Source organism: Megascapheus bottae, chromosome 11, assembly GCF_031878675.1.
Source record: "Megascapheus bottae isolate mThoBot1 chromosome 11, mThoBot2.hap1, whole genome shotgun sequence".
Classification (NCBI taxonomy): Eukaryota; Metazoa; Chordata; class Mammalia; order Rodentia; family Geomyidae; genus Megascapheus; species Megascapheus bottae.
This window is the reverse complement of record NC_143519.1, coordinates 2,358,121-2,377,958: the sequence shown is the minus strand read 5'-3', so window position 1 is coordinate 2,377,958 and position 19,838 is coordinate 2,358,121. Positions and strand designations below refer to the sequence as shown.

Sequence of the window (19,838 nt, the reverse complement as noted above, 5' to 3'; positions counted from 1 at the left end):
AGTACCCACAGATGGGAGGGAACGCCAACTGCAGCGATTTGTTTCATGTGAAGTCTTTGATCTTGAATTAAAACATACAGTCTCATGTTGTTCCTTCTGAAAGAAAGCTATTTTCCTGCCAGCCAGTGTTCTGTCAGGATCCTTTTTTTTTTAATCCACAAATAATCAGGACAAGGACTGCCAGTGCTTTCCTAGCTTGTGACAGGGTGTCCCCACAGAAAGTGTCCGGCACAGCGCTCATGTGACACATTCTTTCTACTCCTCGGCAACGTGGAAACAAAACTAGTTAGTTGTTGGGGTTTTGTGAAAGAGGTTGAGCTCCGTAAGCCATTGATAAAGGGATGAAGTGCTGGGGACAGCTAGGAGAACCTGCTAGCAGCCATCCAACAGCCCTTGGAAGCACAGGGAAAGCTGGCGCTGGTGGCTCGTGCCTGTAAACCTAGCTACTCAGGAGGCTGAGATCTGAGGATCACAGTTCAAAGCCAATCCATGTGGGAAAGTCCGTGAAATTCTTGCTTCCACTCACCCACTAAAAAAAGGCAGAAGTAGACTTATGGCTCAAGTGGTAGAGTGCCAGCCTTGAATTAAAAAAAGCTAAGAGACAGCACCCAGGTCCTGTGCTTCAGTACAATAACAGGAAGAGGAGGAAGAAGAGGAGGAGGAGGTGAAGGAGGAAGAGGAGAAGGAGGAGGTGGAGAAGGTGAGGAGGAGGAGGGGGAAGAAGAGGAGAAACATAAGGCAAAAGGGCAAATAGCATTAATGTTCGGAAGTAGAAAAGTTAGGAAGTAGGAAAGGGAGCTGTAGACCAGGCTGAGCCCCATGTGTATGGAGATGGCTGGAGGCCCGGAGGGATGGTGACAGGTCCTGGGGGCAGATGGGGCCTTGCGTGCAGACAGACCTTCATCACCATGCATGGACCCTTCTCGTGGCCTCCTCCCTGGTAAACTGTTTACCACTTACCCTTTGATTGGGGCAATCTTCTTTTTTAAAATGCTTTTTTTTCAACAAAGTACTCCCCCAAAAGACTAGAGTAGGTGACTGTGGGAGCCCACAAGGCTTCTCACGACTGCTCTGCCAGAGGGGTGATTCATGCGTGCATGTGGAAATAGGAAACAGGGACATCTGGAAAAAGTCTTTGCATGACAGGGTAGACAGGGAAAAGGAAGACTGTGTGCTAGTCCGTGGAGCGCTCTGCTGGGAGGGCCTGCTCGTGGACATGCGTGGTGCCAGAGTTTTCCTCAGACACATGGAAGTCCCTTCTACACCAGAAACACACTTCACACGAGGCCCTCGGGAAGCTGGCAGGGAGAGGAGAAGAGTCTGGACAACTCTTGTAAGGACATGTCAATCCGGAAAAGCAGTTAACCACAGTACAAGCAGAGCCTGGAAAAGCCGGATGTGGAGAGAGCCAGTTTCCCTTGGGTTTTAAGGGATGATAATTCTAGAACTGGATGATTAAAATCTCAGGGTTTGCTACAATTGGACGATGATTGCAGAAAGACCTCCCACATAACTCAGCTCATGTTTCCTCCTCTAGAAGCATCCAAAAGCTACAAACACCACAAATGATACAGCCTCGGCCATGGAGACATGCAGCCATATCTATGTCTGGATTCTTAGGGCTTCTGACTGTGTCTTTGGCCTTGCCTCCATTTCTGGACAGAGTAGTCTCAGCTGGAGTCTATGGCTGGGTCTTTGGTCCGGCCATAAGTGTGTCCTGAGCTGGGCCAGCAAGCAAACATCCCTCAGGTTTCTCTGAAACCAGCACTGCTAATGACAGGCCCATCACACGTGTGTACATCCCTGCTGTGTGAAACTTTCTGAGCGTGTTTGTACAGAGGCTTCCATCGTCCTGCTGGTCAACCCAATGAGGCCAAAGTAACTTGATGAAGCTTGCTCCCTGTGGGGCAACTGCACCCATTCCCGTCCATGCTGCCTGCAGCGAGCCATCCCCTCCCAGAGGCTGTTCCAGGCTGGGAAAACACAGGGCCTGGAGGCTGACAGGGACAACAACAACCCCTCTCCAGAAGGCTCAGGAAGTGCCACAACTGGAGAACATGTTGGGATATCTTGCAGAGAAAATCAAAAGTGTGATTCTGAACTCCCTGTCCTTCCTCAGACTTCTCTCTTCCCATCCCAACAGCTGTGTGCTGACACCCCAAAGACAGGCGGACGGCCATAGTGAGGAAAGGCTGGGCATTCTTTTCTATTTTTTAAGATGTTCAGTATTAAAAATATCAAAATATGATTATTTTCTATATTAAAAATCAGCATTTTTAATAGTATAGCAACATCAGAAAGACCCAAAGGTTCAATCCATAGGAACAAAGGCTGGGCGCTGTCAACAGGAGAAATGTACAACTCTTAGGACATAAAGGCATCCCGCCTGCCTCAGTTAGGAGTAATTTCAAATATGCTTGAAGCATATACTAGAATCTTTATCTGTATAGCTCTTACTTGACACTAAATATTACTTTTTAGTGCATCTTGGTTGCATATATTTCACATTTTCAAACTAAGAAATTGGATTGTGTGTGTGCCCACGTGCACGCGCGCGTGTGTGTGTGTGTGTGTGTGTGTGTGTGTGTGTGTGTGTGTCCTGGGGCTTGAACTTAGGGCCTGAGTGCAGTCCCTGAGCTTTTTGCTCAAAGCTAGTGATCTACCACTTAAGCCACAACCCCCCACTTCCAGGTTTTTAGTAGTTAATTGGAAATGGGAGTCTCGTGCCTCTGTAGGCTTCAAACCTCCATCCTCCCTTCTCAGCCTCCTGAGGAGCTAGGATTACAGGCTATGAATCACTGGTAGCTGTTGAAATTAAACACTAGGTTTTGAAATCCTCAATCAGGAAAATTGGGTGTGTGCCTGCACACTGAAGGTGTTTTATTAGTCATGTCTCATCACTGTGAATAGTTTTAGTTATTAACCCAAATCAACCCAGTATATACAAAGTTTCAGAGACTACACAAACATGCTTGTATTTGCTGAAAATAAACATTTAGTATCTCAAGCCGGGCATGGTGGCTCACGCCTATAATCCTAGCTACACAGGAGGCTGAGATCTAAGGTTCAAAGCCAGCCCAGGCATAGAAGGACCTGAGACTCTTATCTGCAATTAACCTCTAGAAAATGGGGAAATGAGGCTTGACTCAACGGTAGGGTGGTAGCCTTGAGCTGAAGAGCTCAAGGACAGCGCCCAGGCCAAGTTCAAGCGCCATGACCCACAAAAAAAAAGAAAAGTAAAAATTTAGTATTTCAGAAGAAATGGGGTAGCTTTAATGTTAATATAGCTTAATACATGGAAGAGAAGTTTACAATATTCTGCTACAAATAGTCACATCCTTGATTTACAAACCCTTGAGGATGCAAACCTAGTCAAGTCAAATATAATGAATAATAAGAAATAAAAATGATTCACTAGTCTATAAACAAAGTACAAGATAAAAATATTGTATTTATACTGTGTGTGTGTGTGTGTGTGTGTGTGTGTGTTTTGTTGTTGCTTTGAGTTCAGGACTTCACATTTACTAGGTAAGCTCTCTTAACATTTAAGCTATCAAATAAGGTCTAATATTTATGCCTAGGCTAGCCTGGACCATGATCCTCCTGTTTATGCCTCCCTTATAACTGTGATGACAGTCATATGCCTCCATGCCTACGTTTTATTGCTTGAGATGGGCTAACCTTAAACCTCAACCCTATTGATTTCTGCCTCCCAAGTAGGTAGAATTTCAGGCATGAATTATACATCCAGCCCTTTTTTATATTTCACAATATAATTACGGCCAAAATTATGATGAACCATGTAAAATCTTGATAATCAATAAGGTAAATATATTTATGAATGAAAGATTCTCCAAAAGTACCAATAAAATACAGTCCTTGTCTCAGAAAAGAATGTCCCCTAAGATGTCATTACAACTAAGAAAATGCTTTGTTTATAATCTCAGGAGAAGCAGATCCTTCCTTTATCTAAAAAACACTAAGGTATTTTTATGATTATCGCACTATCATCCAAAAATGACGAGAATGTGGTACATAATGTGCTTGGAATTGTGGGATTTCCTGTACTAAGACAGGCAGGCAAAGGCATGGCTCCTGACCCAGGAGACATGAATGCCCCTGGCAACTGAGCTACAGAGCCAGTCAGTCTAAAACGGCAAGGGATTTGAAAGACTAGAAATACAGCCTCTCAGCAGGACATCAGTGGCTCATGCCTGTAATCCTAGATACTCAGGAGGATGAGATCTGAGGATCACAGTTCAAAGCCAGCCAAGGCATGAAAGTCTGTGAGACTCTCATCTCCAGTTAACTGCCAGAAAACCAGAAGTGGTATTATGGCTCAAGTAGTAGAACACTAGCCTTGAGCTAAAGAGCTCAGGGGCAGCACTCCGGCTGAGGTCAAGTGCCATGACCCTCCCCCCACAAAAAGCTGTATGTGGTAGCCTGCATCTGTCATCTTACTTTAGGAAATGTAATAAGAATATGGCAGTCCATCCTTGCCTGAGCATAAATGTAAGACTTTTCTTTTTCAAAATACATAAGGTAGAAAGGTCTAGGGCTTGGCTCAAGAGGTAGAGCTCCTGTCTGACAAACACAAGGCCCTGAATTCAAACCCAGTACTGTCAAACACGAAAAAACAATCTCTACACTAGAAACCATCAACTCTTCCACGACTGTCCACCAGCTCCCCCTGGACACACACCTATGGGTACTGATGTCTCTGTGTGTACCAGAACTGTGAGCCTGAGTCCCAGAAGCTCTGCTGACCAGAGCCAGGGCAGGCCCAGGTCTGACCTCAGGAAGCTGCGTATCACTGTCTTTTCCCAGGATGGTGACCCCACTTGCTTTCTCCACTCTTCCAGATCAGACCACCTACCCTTGGCTTACTTATCTCAGGAGCATAAGCTCCTTCTCTGGACACTGTGGGGTTGTTTTATATAAATAAGGGTTTCCATGGCTAAATGAGTGGGAGATTTCCTGTACAATCTCTGTTCCACTGAAATGTAAGTGGTTGACTTCCAAGTACACAGAAGGACTCCTGGGAATTGGTGCTCGAGAAAATCAAGTTATCAAGGAAAAGAAAGGCTTCGCTGCATGACTGAGCTGGCAAACACTCCCACTGTGGTGAGTTTAATCGGACAGCATTCCCACACACAGCTCTAGAGGACATAAAGCTGTTGCGTATGACGCCAAACTAATGACCTAAGAGAAAACATCTCAGGCCAGGAGTGGCCTTGCAGGAAGTGGAAAAATAAACAAGCCGGCAGGACCCTGTGTCCAATGAGGGGCTACAAAGCTTCATTGATTATTCCATGATGAGATTACACGTCGGTGATTGACTGCACCAAAACCCATTCATAACACCTTGAGCACATAAGACACTCTGCCCATTAACTGCAGCTCCACAGAGAGCAGACTCAGCCAAAGGAGATTTGGAAATTGTGCTGTGAGAGATTCCAGGGTTGTGAATAAATAACACTGTCAACATATTCCTCAGAGGGAGGCGTAGAAAACAAAGATCTCCACGTTTCCCAGGCCTGAATGCTGTCCTGGGTAGGTAACTTTAGCTTTCTTGGAGCTATGTGTCTCCCCCACGCTCAATGAATTTGAATTGTAGAAAGTTGAGAGTCTCTAAAGAACTACCATGAGAACTGAAGCAAGCTGGAAAGACAAGTGCTGGCCTCCCATGGCAAGCCCTCATCCCCGCGGCCTACACACTGGATAACATTGTCAGGGTGCAGGGGCAAGAGTCTGCGGGGAAGGCCGAGGGCATGAGGGGCTGTGCCTGTGCTCAGAAGAGCCCCAGGGACTCACATCCTCAAAGTGACTTTTATTTGCTTTTTCTGGTGGGTCGTGGGGCTTGAATACTGAGCCTGGCCACTGTCCCTGAGCTCTTCAGCTCAAGACGACTGCTTACCATTTGAGCCACAGCCCTACTTCCTTATTCGCTTTTTTAGCTCTGAGATTTGATCCCAAGGCTGTGCGCTTGCTCTCCCTCTTGAGCCTCGCCCTGGTAGCCTTTTTTTGCTTTAGTTATGTTTAAATAGGATCTCTCGTGTATACCTGAGCTAAGCAGAACCTTGATCCTCTGGTCTAACCCTCCCACTCAGCCTAGATGACAGGCACACACGACCACACCCAGCTGCTACGAGACAAGACACAGATGTTTACATGTTTTCTCACCATTGGGAAGAGGGCCCTTCACTCCTCTCAGTACCAGTGAGTCACTGGATTTCTACCTGAAAAGTCACAGAGCCTCCATTCCTGTCACAGTGACGCAGCCTCAAGGGAAGCTGCTGAGATCAGGCATCTCCTGAGTCTGCTCATAAGTTAGGGCTTTACCTACAGGCTGACTGTGAACCCACACATAGCTTACCAAAGGCTCTGGCTTGACATGCTCCTTATGGCAAAATAAAAGGAGGGAGCTGGCCCAGTGTTGAGGAATGGGTTGGACCAGGACCCTTCCTGGGGGGGAGGGGGGGCAGGGTGTCCTCTGGGCTCTGGTAGAGGCCAGCAGTTACCACACCCATGGTGACTGATAAAGGACATGAGCATAGGGAATACTCTGCCACGCAGCCACAGCTGCTGACCCAGGACCTTCCAGGCCCGGTCTCCCCGGGGGCCTTTCCCCACCGAGTGGAGGGGCCCAGTTCTCAGAGGTAACAGCCAAGACTGCTGGGGAAGCAGAGCCCCAGTGTGCATCTGGTTAGATTCCTTGGACTGAAAGCATAATTTTACAGATGTGTCCTCAATAGGAGAATGTTTAAGGATCCCCTCCAGGCCACAGAAAGAGAGGGTGGACCATGTGCTCATGTGCACAACTCGTTAGATTCTTTTTGTTCTTAATAGAAATATCTACCTCTCCTTCACAATAACTCTTTAAAGTACCCACTTATGACCGACCAAAGAAAATCCCGCAGGAAAGGGGCAGACAACATCAGAGGAATTTTAGTTGATCAGAAAAATCATCAACCTGTGTTCATTCACTTCCTTCATTCAGAAACTGTCCAAGTCATAGACCTGTGCCACCAACTGTCAGGCACTGCTTTTAAAATGGACGTGCATTTCAGCAAATAGCTGGAAAGAAACAAAACAACCATGTACACAGTAGGATTGGCTGAATCCCACAGGGATGCGTGTGTGTGTGTGTGTGTGTGTGTGTGTGTGTGTGTGTGTGTGTGTAAATAAGACTGAAGGAGAGGTTTAAACACAGGCTGACAGACCCTCTGGCAGAAAAGAGAGAGTGGCTCCACAGAAGACCTTGTTCAGCCTGCACAGGGTCCAGAGCTCCCTCCGGCCCACCTGGTTTCCATGGCAACTACTCAGTAACTAGACACAGCTTAGGCTGGTAGGTAAAAACCAGACAGGCACCCCTCAAACCAACTGAAAGGCCAAGGTACAGCCTGCCTACCAGAGAAATTATCCAAGACAAGATAATACATTTGGTGTGGTGGCTCACGCCTGTAATCCTAGCTACTCGGGAGGCTGAGATCATGGTTCAAAGCCAGCCCAGGCACTATAAAACCTTGAGACTCTTATCTCCAATTAATCACTAGGAAACAGGAAGTGGGACTGTGGCTCACGGGTAGGGCGGTAGCATTGAGCTGAAGAGCCCAGCGCGATAATAAGTACTTACCATTTTTGTATGTAAATCTAGACAAGCATAAAACATGAAAATAAGTGTCACTCGTCTGGAAAATTATTTTAGTGAAATAAAAAAATTGAATACTAATTTGAATAGAAAGTCCTCATGTTGAATAGTAACATTTTACTTGTTTTTTCAGAGGAAACAAAATGCTAAATTGATTTACCCATTGTTTCTAAAAAGATGATTAATAAAAAAAAGTTCAGCCAGTAGACTTGCTCCTTAAGCAGAAAGTGTCCAGTATAAAGGCTCTACAAGGCCTTCAAAAGCACTTAGGACATGAGGGACAGAAGGAATGCTTCTCCCCAGTGTCCCTAGCCGTATGATAGCACCAACCATTTCCTAAGGTATGTGAAGATATTAAAAATACCCATATAGCCTTTGGTAGAAAAAAGGTTCCCTACCCTGGAGGTGTTTTTTAAAAAATAGAAAAGAATCCATACCCCCTCCTTTTCTTTAACACTCATTTCTACTAACCACCATAATCTCTGGAGACTCACTACTACATAATAGAATTATTCAGAGTCACACTAAGTCTGATTTTGCTTCATTTGTATTGCTGGGAGGAAATTATTCAAACAGTAATGAGACTTTCCATAAATGGCTGATTGTTAGTTTTGACCTATGAGAGCGTAATGATTTATGTCATGGAGGCAATTCAGAAGGAATTGTTATTAAAGTCTGGCCACTCACCTTTTGTCCCTTCACTCCTTGGCAGTCGCACGTGCCACAGCCGGAACCACCACAGCCACCCTGTAAGGAAAGAAGACACGTGTAAATAGGAGGAATCTGAAACTGAGGTCAACCTGGCTTTCGTGGGACTTCAGCATCCTCAGGTGGACATGGACCAGCCTGCCTGTTTCTATGGGAACAACCTGCAGTGACGGACATCCACGGGACACTCGGTGGCTGACAGACACTGCCTCTGCACCTCTCTCATGCCAAACACACAGTCCTCAATGCAACAAATCAAAACCCAGGAAGCGAACGATGGTCCCTGTACGAGTTGCTCCTGGTCCGTTTCTATTGTCAGTAGACTCAGTCGGGTCTGAACAGTATCTGTAAGACTATGAAAATGTCCTGATTCTGACTTGGGAGTTTCAGACCCAAGACCGAGGGACACCAGGGTTCCCTCAAGTGAATCCAAGCTGCATCTAACAACTGCCACGGGACCTTTGCTCATGCACAAGCGTAACACCGCAAAAAGACAGAATACGGAGAATGATCAAGATTTCAGAGCCAAGTCTTAAAGAGTTAAAATTCGAACATTCCTTTAAAGGGCATTCAGCAACAAAATGTCCTTGTAGTTAATCCATTTCTTACACAAAAGATAATGTTAAAATGCAAGAAGAAGCAACCATGCAGTACATCTGAAGAGGCAGGGGGCCCTCCTACTGGCTGTCACCTTATTTAAGGAGGGTATCCACTCCTCTCCTCCCAGGTGGCCCACTGTTCCCTTTCCACAGGGATGGAGACTCAAGTGGGCAGGAGAGGACATGGTTGTACCTAGAAGCCGACTCATCTCTTCTCATTAAAAGAAGAACACGTGATACTACATGCATCTCTACACGCATCAACGTTTTAAACCACAACCACACCAGAGGTCTATTATGGAAGGGAAGTACTGGGGTGTGACATGAACAGTAGTAGATACTGTCTCATGTCTAAAATGTATATCCATATTCTGCTTCCAGTGATAAAAAAGTATCTTGAAGGTTATGCTATTAATAGTACAGAGGTCCCACAAAGCCTATATTCTAACCACAGGCTCAGTCACAGCTCCATCACCATGGAGACCTTCTGCCTAAAACAATTACATCTGGAAATACTTATTTGATGAAGTTAAATCAGTACAAGTACCTTTGAGACAGTAAGCTGTTCTTAATTTTATATTTTGGAAATGGGGCAGTTGACAGCAAGCCAAGCAAAGTCAAGACCCGGGATCTGTTTCCTTCTGTGACTCACATTTCAGGCAATATCAACCTCTACTCCCACAACTCCTGACACTTAAGTTGTCCCATGTGTTCTGCTTTGCTATGTAACCTGGGTGTTGGTGTCCAGTCAGGGTCACTCCAAGAGGCAGCCAAAATCCTTCACGTCTGTAATACTAGTGACTCAGGAGGCTGAGATCTGAGGATTGTGGTTCAAAGCCAGACAGACCAGGCAGGAAAATCCATAACACTCTTATCTCCAGTCAACCACCAGAAAACCAGAAGTAGTGCTGTGCCTCAAAGTGGTAGAGTGCTAGCCTTGAGCAAAACAAGCTCAGGGACAGTGCCCAGGCCCTGAGTTCCAGTCCCATGACCAAGGAAAAAAAATCCTCTTGTGCTGCAGATTAACTACCCACAATGCATACAAGACATCAACAAACACACCAGACTCTGCTGGCCCCAGCCCTGGCCTGCCCAAGTCCCATGGCATGTTGATTCAGGTCCTCTGCTGGGCAATACAACACAGGCTTTCACAGTCTGTTACTTCTCTGTCACCCCAGGACACCCTGAGCCTTCCACAGCAACCCAAAGCCTAGCATGGGGCCCAACACTGATTGTGAAACCCATGCTAAGGGTAGAAATTAAATCATGATGTACTGTCCATTGTTGTTATGTCTGTTTCGGAGTAATTAATCCAAATGGACATCTTAGCATCAATGAGGAATGGTCCCCAGTTACTGTGGCTTTCTCAGTCTAGTGGTGGTGCTTCTCACTCCACCTCCAGTGACGAGTACAGATAGCAACCCCACAGATGAGGAACTCCACTCAGTGCAAGGAAGCACCAAGCTAAAGCAGACCCCGGATATTCCGAGCCACCTGAGCAGCCAGGAAGGTCTGGGGAGCCAGAGCTGTTTGGCAAGAGGTAGCAGGCTCATGGCCCAGGCCAATCTAGCCATAAACTCAGACTTTAGCTCAAAAATAACTCATGCCAAAAGAAGGGGCTGTAGGTAAAGTAAACGCCTCGCAAGTGCAAAGCCCTGAGTTTAAACACTAGTACCACCTCTCCCTAAAAGAAAAGAAATAAACAGGCAGCTGTGCCCTAGGCCAAATACACTGCAGGTTGCAGAAAACAGTCAAGAAAACTTAAAGTCAGAAATGAAGACTCAAGGCCTTCCTCACCAGCCTGTACTGTGTAATGCAGTAATTCAGATCTCATACCAAGTAATGGGGTGGCAGGAAACATATTCATGGAAGAAATCTTTATGTCCATTATTCATAGAGGAAATTTTGTCACAAATTCTGGGTCTACAAGGCAACTCCAAAGACTCCATGATTATAAAAATATCTAAATATTGTTAGCTTTGTGGGGGGGAAGGATTTCATTTTGTTTGAGGTTGGGTTTATTTGTTTTGCTTGAAGTTTGTTTATTTGTTTGTCTGTTTTGAGCAGGCACTCACAATGTAGCCCCGGCTGTTATTGAGCTTGCTGTACAATCCAGACTGGCCTCAAGACTCCACAGGCCAGACAAAAACTGCTTTCGAGATCATGGTTTTTGTGGTGCACTGTGAAAAGCCAAGCTCTTCTGCAAATGGTTTTGTTAACAAAAAATGAATTTTTAGAATAAAAAAAACCATAAGGTACATGTTTATTTTGCTACACACCATCAATTTGGTAATATCGCTGCTCTGATTTCTCCAGTTTTCCATCTTATAACAGCTATTGCTGGATTTTATCCTGACATATGGGGCATTTTTACCTGCAGTTCAAGGGTTCACTACTGAGAAGGTCCCTTTAAAATCAGACAAATGGTGTGTGCTTCTGAAACACCTGACTGAACAAAAAGCCTCATCCCAAGTCCTCTTGCACGTTACTGTGAGCCACTAGGCTGAAAGGAACCACCACCTCTACAGAACACACAAAGATTCCTAGCGCCCTACATACTTCCAGGCTTCTCAGCCAAATCCCAAGGCCTGTGCAGTCTATGGGCTCTGGCCAGCCCAGTCGTTGCAGCTCTGAGGGAGCTGTTCCTCGCATCTACCACCAGCAGGTAGGCCTCCATGAGCTCCCTTCCCTCTGCTGTAGATACTAGAACTGGGGCAACTGGAATACTCCGAGAGAAGCATGTCCCTTTTGCCCTGCCCTTGCCCCCGCACAGTCCCAGGTCCCCGAGATCAGCCCCACGGCCTGTGCTTTCTTCCCATGAGATGCTGGCTCACCCCCAGGGTCCCTGGCTAACGGAAGTCAGCCAGGAAGTCCAGACCACTTGGGAGCCCCGGGATTTGGCCACCAGCTGTCAGAGGCCAAGCAAGAAGTAGACTATGGTCATGTCTCCTGTGAGACAAGCGGGGACCAGGAGGAAGAGAAAAAGAAAACCCCAGCAGGCTCTTAGGAGGGGATGCCATCATTCCCTACCTTCATCTGTGGGGAAAACAAGTGAAGTTAGACTGAGAAGTTCATTGTTGACGTCTTGTGAGCCTCTTCTAGCAAATCACACAGCCTACTTTGCCACAGAAGTATGAAAGGCTGCCTTAAAATGAATTAACTGAATTAGAAACAAAAAGAAAAATGTGCATCCATTCCCAGTGTTCTCTACCAGACACACACACACACACACACACACACACACACACACACACACACACACACACACAGTAGCAGGAACCAACTTTAAACAAACAACCAAAAAAAAAAAAACCTCTCTACAATTTGAAAGGAATGCAAGGCACTCCATGTAATCCCTAAAGCAAATACCTTCAATATTCTCTGAGCATCTCTCCAAACCTCTCAGGACAGGTTAAAACCATTTCTATTGGTGGACGTTTCTACCATGCTCTCGTTATCACTTCCAGAGTGGGATAAAGTACGTTAAGTTGTAAAAATACACGATGACTATCACGCATAGTGCTTGTAAGGCGAGGGACAGAGTCAGCGTCTGTAAGCGAAGCAAAGTCTATCTCCAGTCGTCTCTCTCTACAGGCATCGACATGAAAACAGTCCCATGCCAGAGGGCGCAGGCCAAGGCCGGCTGGCTCAGCTCTGTGCGTGTGGTTTTTTAGTTCACTAAAGAGCACCAACTACATGCTCTTACTGTGTGTATGCTGAGGGTGTGTGTGCATTCAGGGAGGGGGGTAGGGCACACTTTTGTACAAATTGACCGACTATGACGCGTCTACTGCAGAAAGGAATGCCTGGAATGAGCGAAACAGGATTAAGTCTTCAATTTTCTGATTGTTTCCCTCACTTCTGGTGGAAGATGGACCTTTAACACTACTGCTTTAACAATTTTTGCCTTACATCTCACCAAATAGGGACGTGTGGCAATCTGCCCAGTCGAAAGGGCTTATCTTTCAAATTCCTTTGCACATTCCCTATGCTATGCAAAATGTCAAAGCACTTTCATGGGATATTGCTAGCTGAGGCTCTTCCAGTCACGGGACTTCCGGGAGGGGGGAGGGAGAGTGGCATCTGAAAGAAGTATCTACTCAGCTAAAGAAAGGTAGAGAGAGTAGGAACTGTATCTGGGGACTACTTGGACAGAATTAAATGCATATAAACACCAGCACTGTGGGGGCTGGGGCCTTCATAAATCGACGGGCGACTGTGAGGTGGGAAATCCCTCCAGAAAAGCAGAACTTCGATAAAGTGTACCTCCCTGATCCCTAAAAAGTTCAAATTTGAAAAATCAAAATGAGGGGCTGGGAGTTTGGCCTAGTGGTTAAAGTGCTTGCCTAGCATGCACGAAGACCTGGGTTTGATTCCTCGGTACCACATACATAGAAAAAAGCCGGAAGTGGTGCTGAGGCTCAAGTGGTAGAGCTCTAACCTTGAGAAAGTCCAAGGACAGTGCTCAGGCCCTGAGCTCAAGCCCAGGACTGGCAAAAAAAAAAAATCAAAATTAGCCTAGAATTGAAAAATGGGTAGTTTAATAGAGTGTAACATATAGGCCAAATATTTCAGTGCAAGTAAAACTTTTTTAAAAGTCTAAATTAGTATAGTATTTTTGAATTCCCAAAACTATGTCTGGGGGAATGGGCAAAGGTGGCCCAAGCCTGACATCCTGGCTCCCTGCCTCTGAGAGGCAGAGACGGGGAGAACACATGCCATTCCAGGCCAGACAGGTTCAGGGGTCACCCTCACAATCAATGGCCAAGCATGGTGGCATACGCCTGCCATCTCCAGCAACACAGGAAAGGGCAAGTAGGAGGATCACAGCCCAGACCAGTCTGGACATAAAGCAAGACCCCCACCTCAAAAACAGTCACCAAAAAAGGGACTGGAAGCCTGCGCGACAAGTACCACACGTGCTGAGTCCTTGAATAATTCAATCCCTGCCATCACCACAAAAAGGGTCTGGTGGATTTAAGCAGCAGTGTACTCCTCCTCGCGTGTGTGTGTGTGTGTGTGTGTGTGTGTGTGTGTGTGTGAGTGTGTGTGTGAGTGTGTGAGTGTGTGTGTGAGAGTGTGAGTGTGTGTGAGTGTGTGTGTGAGTGTGTGTGTGAGTGTGTGTGAGAGTGTGAGTGTGTGTGAGAGTGTGAGTGTGTGTGAGTGTGTGTGTGAGTGTGTGTGTGAGAGTGTGAGTGAGTGTGTGTGTGTGAGTGTGTGTGTGTGAGTGTGTGAGTGTGTGTGTGAGAGTGTGAGAGTGTGAGTGTGTGTGAGTGTGTGTGTGAGTGTGTGTGAGAGTGTGTGTGAGAGTGTGAGTGTGTGTGTGTGTGAGTGTGAGTGTGTGAGTGTGTGTGTGAGTGTGTGAGTGTGTGTGTGAGAGTGTGAGAGTGTGAGTGTGTGTGAGTGTGTGTGAGTGTGTGTGTGAGTGTGTGTGTGTGTGAGTGTGTGTGTGTGAGTGTGTGTGTGAGTGTGTGTGTGCGCGCACGCGCGCGCGCGCTGGTACTAAGTCTTAAACTCAGGGCCTCGGTGTTGTCCCTGCTTTTTCACTCAAGGATGATTCTCTACCACTTGAGTCACAGCCTCGCTTTAATTGGAGGTAATAGTCTCACATTTTTCTGCTGGGACTGGCTTTGAACTACACACCTCAGATCTCACCTCCTAAGTAGCTAGGATTACAGGTGTGAGCTCTCCCTAGTCTTAGAAGGCCACAGAGCACTTTCATAGTTGTAATATTATTTTGTTATATCACTTGGCCTTAGTCAATTCCTACTGAAGTGATTTCCAAAGAGATAAAAGAATCGTTTCCCATTAGCTCAACCAAAAGGGAAATTTAATTGATAAAAGTGTTTGTGCATCATTCTGAAAAAGAAATCATAGGCACACAATGCTTACAAATCATTAGACATACAAAATACTTCTGCTCTCATTAGAAAACAACTACAAGTGCTGATAGATCCTTGGCAAAAAGAAAAAAAAGAAAAAAAGAAAAGGCCAAAAAAATTGAAGAACAAATGAGATCTCTAATGTGTAGCTTCTCCCTCTCCCTGTCTTTCACTCCTTGCTTCTCGGCTCGCTATTCTCTTCTCCTTTCCTCCTATCTCTCCCTTCTCTTTCCCCTCCCTCTCTCTCCCTGTCTCCTCTCTCCTCACTTATCTCTCCTCATTCCTCTCTCCCCTTCTCTCTCCCTCTTTCCCTGCTCAAGTCCCTCACTCCTCTCTCCCCTCTTCTCCAATCCCTCTCCCTCTTCTCTCCTACCCCTCTTCTCCTTTCTTTCCTCTCTCCCGCTCTCCCCCACCCCAATATGACTGGAGACAGATGCTGTGTTTCTCATTAGACGCTGAGTTGCAGAGGCAGTGAGGGGCGCCCACAAAGCCCGCGCTGCGGAGGTTGAGATGTTGATGTGGATCCTCTCCCTAGTAACATGTGACTGCTGTTTGGTCCCATTTTCAACAATTTTGTTGACTCATTTGTATTGCTTTTCTTCCCTTTCTCCCACTGAACGGGGGCGGGTGTCAAATGTTCTGCTTGGGGAAGAGCCTGGCCCAGAGGGAACGGTGACAAAGCCCAGTGCCTTTCCAGGCCACTGGCCTGCACCCAGCTGTGGGCAGATGTGGCTATAATTAGTTGCCATGGGACAGTGATCATTAGATGAGGTGGTGGATCCAAGGGTGTCCAATGGGGCTGCAGTGGAAGTTCATGACCTGGGCTGACGTGGCCCCCGAGTCTTGAGTCAGGGCCTGTGCACCTAGACCAGGGGCGGGAGGAGGCCCCAGGTCCTCAGTGAAGATCCATGCCCTAATTTCAGAGGAAATAATTTCCTGATGTGTTCCCAACACATGGCTGCCCTCTTGTCCGGTGCCCAGGTTTAATTCTCACCAACCCAGACAGCAGAGCTGCCATATTTCTTCCTCACCCCATCCCACAACACTGACTCTCCCCAAGGCCGTTAAGACCATTTGGGGCCCCAATTTTCTAGCTCTCTTTCAAAGAAGAGCAACTTCTATCCAGTCAGGAATGATTTTTTTAATGTGGATTATTCCCTCCGTGGATGGGAAGCTCTGTGACCCCTCATGGAGATGGCTCTCTATCTCTGTCTCTCTTCCCCCCACCCTCGAATCCTCTGCCCTGCATACATCCTTATGCCCTACACACCTGGTCTGCTCTGGTCTAGTCTCCCATCCAGCCTCACCCCTGCAAGGTCATCTGACTATCAAGTCCATTCCACAAGGATGGTCGCCGGACAGGCCCAGCCGCAGGCCCAACGTGGTCACAGAGGCCTGGGGAAGTCATGCATCCCCCACCCAGTTGTCTCAGGGCAAGCTTCATGATCCCCTGCCTAAGGACGGTGAGGTCCGTCGCCCACCCACCGTGCCCCAGACACAGACCAGAGTGCCTAATGCTAAGATCAAGAACGTGCCAGCAAGCTGGTTAAGAAAGGGAGAAATACCAGCACATCTGCAGGAGAGAAAGAGAGCAGCACTCCCCAGAGGGCCGAGGTCCTTCCCTGCCCGCCAGTTCTCCCTGGGCCAAGTCACGGTAAGCTGGCAAGTCAGCCTGGGAAGGAAACAGGATGTGCTGTGGGGGCAGGGAGGAGGTCCTTTCTGGTCCTCAAGCATGGACAGAGAATGGTGCAGTGAACCCTGGACCATCTGGGGAACCCACACTGCCACGGCCTCTTTGTGGCATATCTGTCCCCATCTTGGAAGCCATGACATCTACTTAGTATCATCTGATGGTGATAGAAGCAGACTGCCCTTCTGCATGCAGTGGATTTGGAAAGATGGAGGCTGTCCCCTGGCCTCTGATCCCGCCACCACCCTTTCTGCATTGTCTCTTCTTCAGAGAAATCTAACTGGGTCACTTATGAAACACGAGAGCACTGTGCAGGGGGGCAGGAGTTCTAAAGTCTTTCCTTTAGAGACCCAGAGCCTGCTCCGCACATTCTTCCATTAAATGAAAAATTCCAGCCCTGTAGCTGGGCTTTGGTGCCACACACACCTGGGCGTCTACCAGGCGGCTGACCAGGGGGCTTTGTTCAGAGGAACAACGTCCATTGGTGAGATTCTTGGAACATTTGAAGGTATGGCCACTTGTGGGAAATGACAGACCACGGCCCCAAGAAGGAAAATGTAGAGGCAATCCCTCTCTCTTATCTCCCCCCCCCCCCTCTCTGTCTTTACAGTATCCTTCTGAGTTCCACTGATGAGACTTTAAGGAGCTCAACAACTTGTGTCATTTGAAAAGGCATGAGAAGGGCCCAGGTGTCTAGGGAAATATTTCAGGAATGACTTGCACATGGATCAAAGCAGGGTTTCCCAAAGCCAGCGGTCACAGGTCACCACACTTTTCCTCAATTATGCATTGAACAATCACTACTGAAGTAGAGGAAGGAAAGAAAGCAAGACTGGAATTTGCCTTCTTTCATGATTGATAATAACAAGTTGTCATTTCCTTAGTAATTCTCCGTCAAATAGAAATTCCAGTGTCATCAAATATGAAGTGACGGTTCATATTCTGTTTGTCAAACCACATATATCATGCCTTTTGGCACTGATACTGGGGCTTGAACGCAGGACCTCAGCTTCTTGACTCAAGTCTGGCACTCTGACCACTTGAGGCATGGCTCCACTTCCAGCTTTTTGGTGGCTCGTTGGAAATGAGGACTTTGCTGTCCAGGCTGGCTGCAGGTCATCAGACCTCAGCCTCCTGAGTCACTAGCATTCCAGGTATGAGCCACAGGACCCTGTGGCCCTTGCAGGCTACTCCGCTCTATGTATAAGCTGCTGAGAGGAAGCAAGTCCATCAAACCCTGACCCATCACCAGAGTGGCAGAGCCTGGAATGGCAGGTGAGGCAGGTGAGGTGTTTCCAGCAGTAGGAAACAGCATGGGCCAAACATGATGCTGAGACGGTGCAGACCAAGGGATCAACCACAGGAGCTGGGAGGGGCGGAACCCACTCTGACATGGGGCCTGGCTCTGGGGGCCATAGACTGATTCAAGAAAAGAATACTGTGTGCGTGCCTGTGTGTGTGTGTGTAGGGAGTGCATGTACATGCCGGCTTCACACAGTATATATTGTTGGCTTATTTACTGCCACTTCCTGTTCCCAGAGAGTCTATAAAAGTCCTTTATGATAGCAATCTTAGCTGTTCACCTTTCCTGTCCATATGAGAACTGTTCCAGAAAATGCTGCATGTTTAGACTTGTCCCAGGCAGCCAGAATGGAACTGAAGTGTAATTTTCATAACTGTACTCAGAGTCAAATACCAGGCTTGCTAGTAAAGGCACTTTTCAAAGAGAAACGGAAGGGTTTAGACTCTTTGTACATGACAGATGTTAAAATGTTGCAGCGCAGTTCCCTAACCCAGAGGCGTCACCCTAGAAACAGCTCTCTCCTAGGGGACAATGTTATCTGATGTATATCTCTAAAGCCATGTTTAAAACCTCGAATGGAATGTAAACAGAAATTGTATATAATAAACTCTGCAGAAGCCAGTTGGAGTCAGCTGGCTCTGCACTGGACAAATGACTGGAGATCTACCTAGAAGCTTCCTGCCTGCCATGCTTCCAGGCACATGCCAATTTGAGCAGGGTGGCAGGAAACCTCCCTAAGTAAATACAAGATAATGGCTGGCAGGCCAAAACCACCACTCTGCAAACCATAAATGGCACTCTCAGAAGACCTACCTACAAACACAAACACATTTTGGTTAAGGAAGAAACTCGAGGAAAACCACAGCAGAGAGAGAAACAGTCTCTGGTCAATGGTGAGGCTTCCCCCACACTGAACCCTGGCACAGATGCCATGGCCGACAGTGCCAAGCCAGGTCTGTGCAGAAGTTCTGGGAGCTGTGGTCAGCTGTCCAGGGCGCTGTGGCCTGAGCTGCTTTCAGACAGCACATTGCCCCATTAGTTCTGGGCAGACCCTCTTCTTAAGTCACAAATCTCAACACTGACGTTCGCCTGCCTATAAAACCTACCAGGCTCACTCACCGGCCAACAAGATGCTCTGTCACTATAGAACTGCGCTGACCCCACAGCATGTTCTTGTCAGTTCCGAGGAAATGTAAAGAAAAGCATCAAAGCTGGGCGCTGGTGGCTCACCCTTGTAATCCTAGCAACTCAGAAGGCTGACATCTGAGTATTGTGTTTCTAAAGCCAGTCTGGGCAGAATAAACCAAGTAACCTTTCCAAATAACTAGCAAATGCAGAAGTGAAGGTGTAGCACAAATAATTGAGCACTAGCCTTTATGTAAAAATCTAAGCAAGAGAGTGAGGGCTTGAGCTCAAGCTTCAGTACTGGCACAAAAAGAAAAAATATTGAGTAGAGTTAAGCCACTCATTCTTTTTCATTTATTATACAAACAAATATATGGGGCCAGGAGCATGGCCTAGTGGTAGAATGCTTGCCTTACATGCATGAAGCCCGGAGTTCAATTCCTCAGTACCACATACACAGAAGAAGCTGGAAGTGGTGCTGTGGCTAAAGTGGTAGAGCACTTGCCTTGAGAAAACCCAAGGACAGTGCCATCCCTGAGTTCAAGCTCCAGAACTGGCAAATATATACGCGTGCGCGTGCGTGCGTGCGTGCGTGTGTGTGTGTGTGTGTGTGTGTGTGTACATACATATACATTCTTTTTCTGTCATTATTTTGACATTAAGTTTAACCATGGCTTTTTAGCATAACATAACTCAATCAACCAATAAATAAAATTAATCAATTATTACCTGGCCCTTTACTTTGACTGGCACTCAGCCATGCTGTGTATATTTGTTTACACCCATTCATTAAATGGATATTTCCCATCATCCCCCAGGCACACACACATACAACAATGCAAGAAGCTTAATTAAAATAGAACTATGGTTTCTGATGCAC

General features: G+C 46.8%; 1 protein-coding gene across 1 annotated transcript in view; it reads right to left on the bottom strand.

The window, feature by feature from the left end:
* The window catches only part of Col4a1 (collagen type IV alpha 1 chain), a 118,083-nt gene that overhangs the window by 62,848 nt on the left and 35,397 nt on the right, over nucleotides 1-19,838 (bottom strand). The window contains exon 2 of the mRNA XM_090341883.1: nucleotides 8,339-8,398. Within this exon, the coding sequence (XP_090198009.1) occupies nucleotides 8,339-8,398 (60 nt within the window). The remainder of the gene's footprint in view (nucleotides 1-8,338; nucleotides 8,399-19,838) is intronic.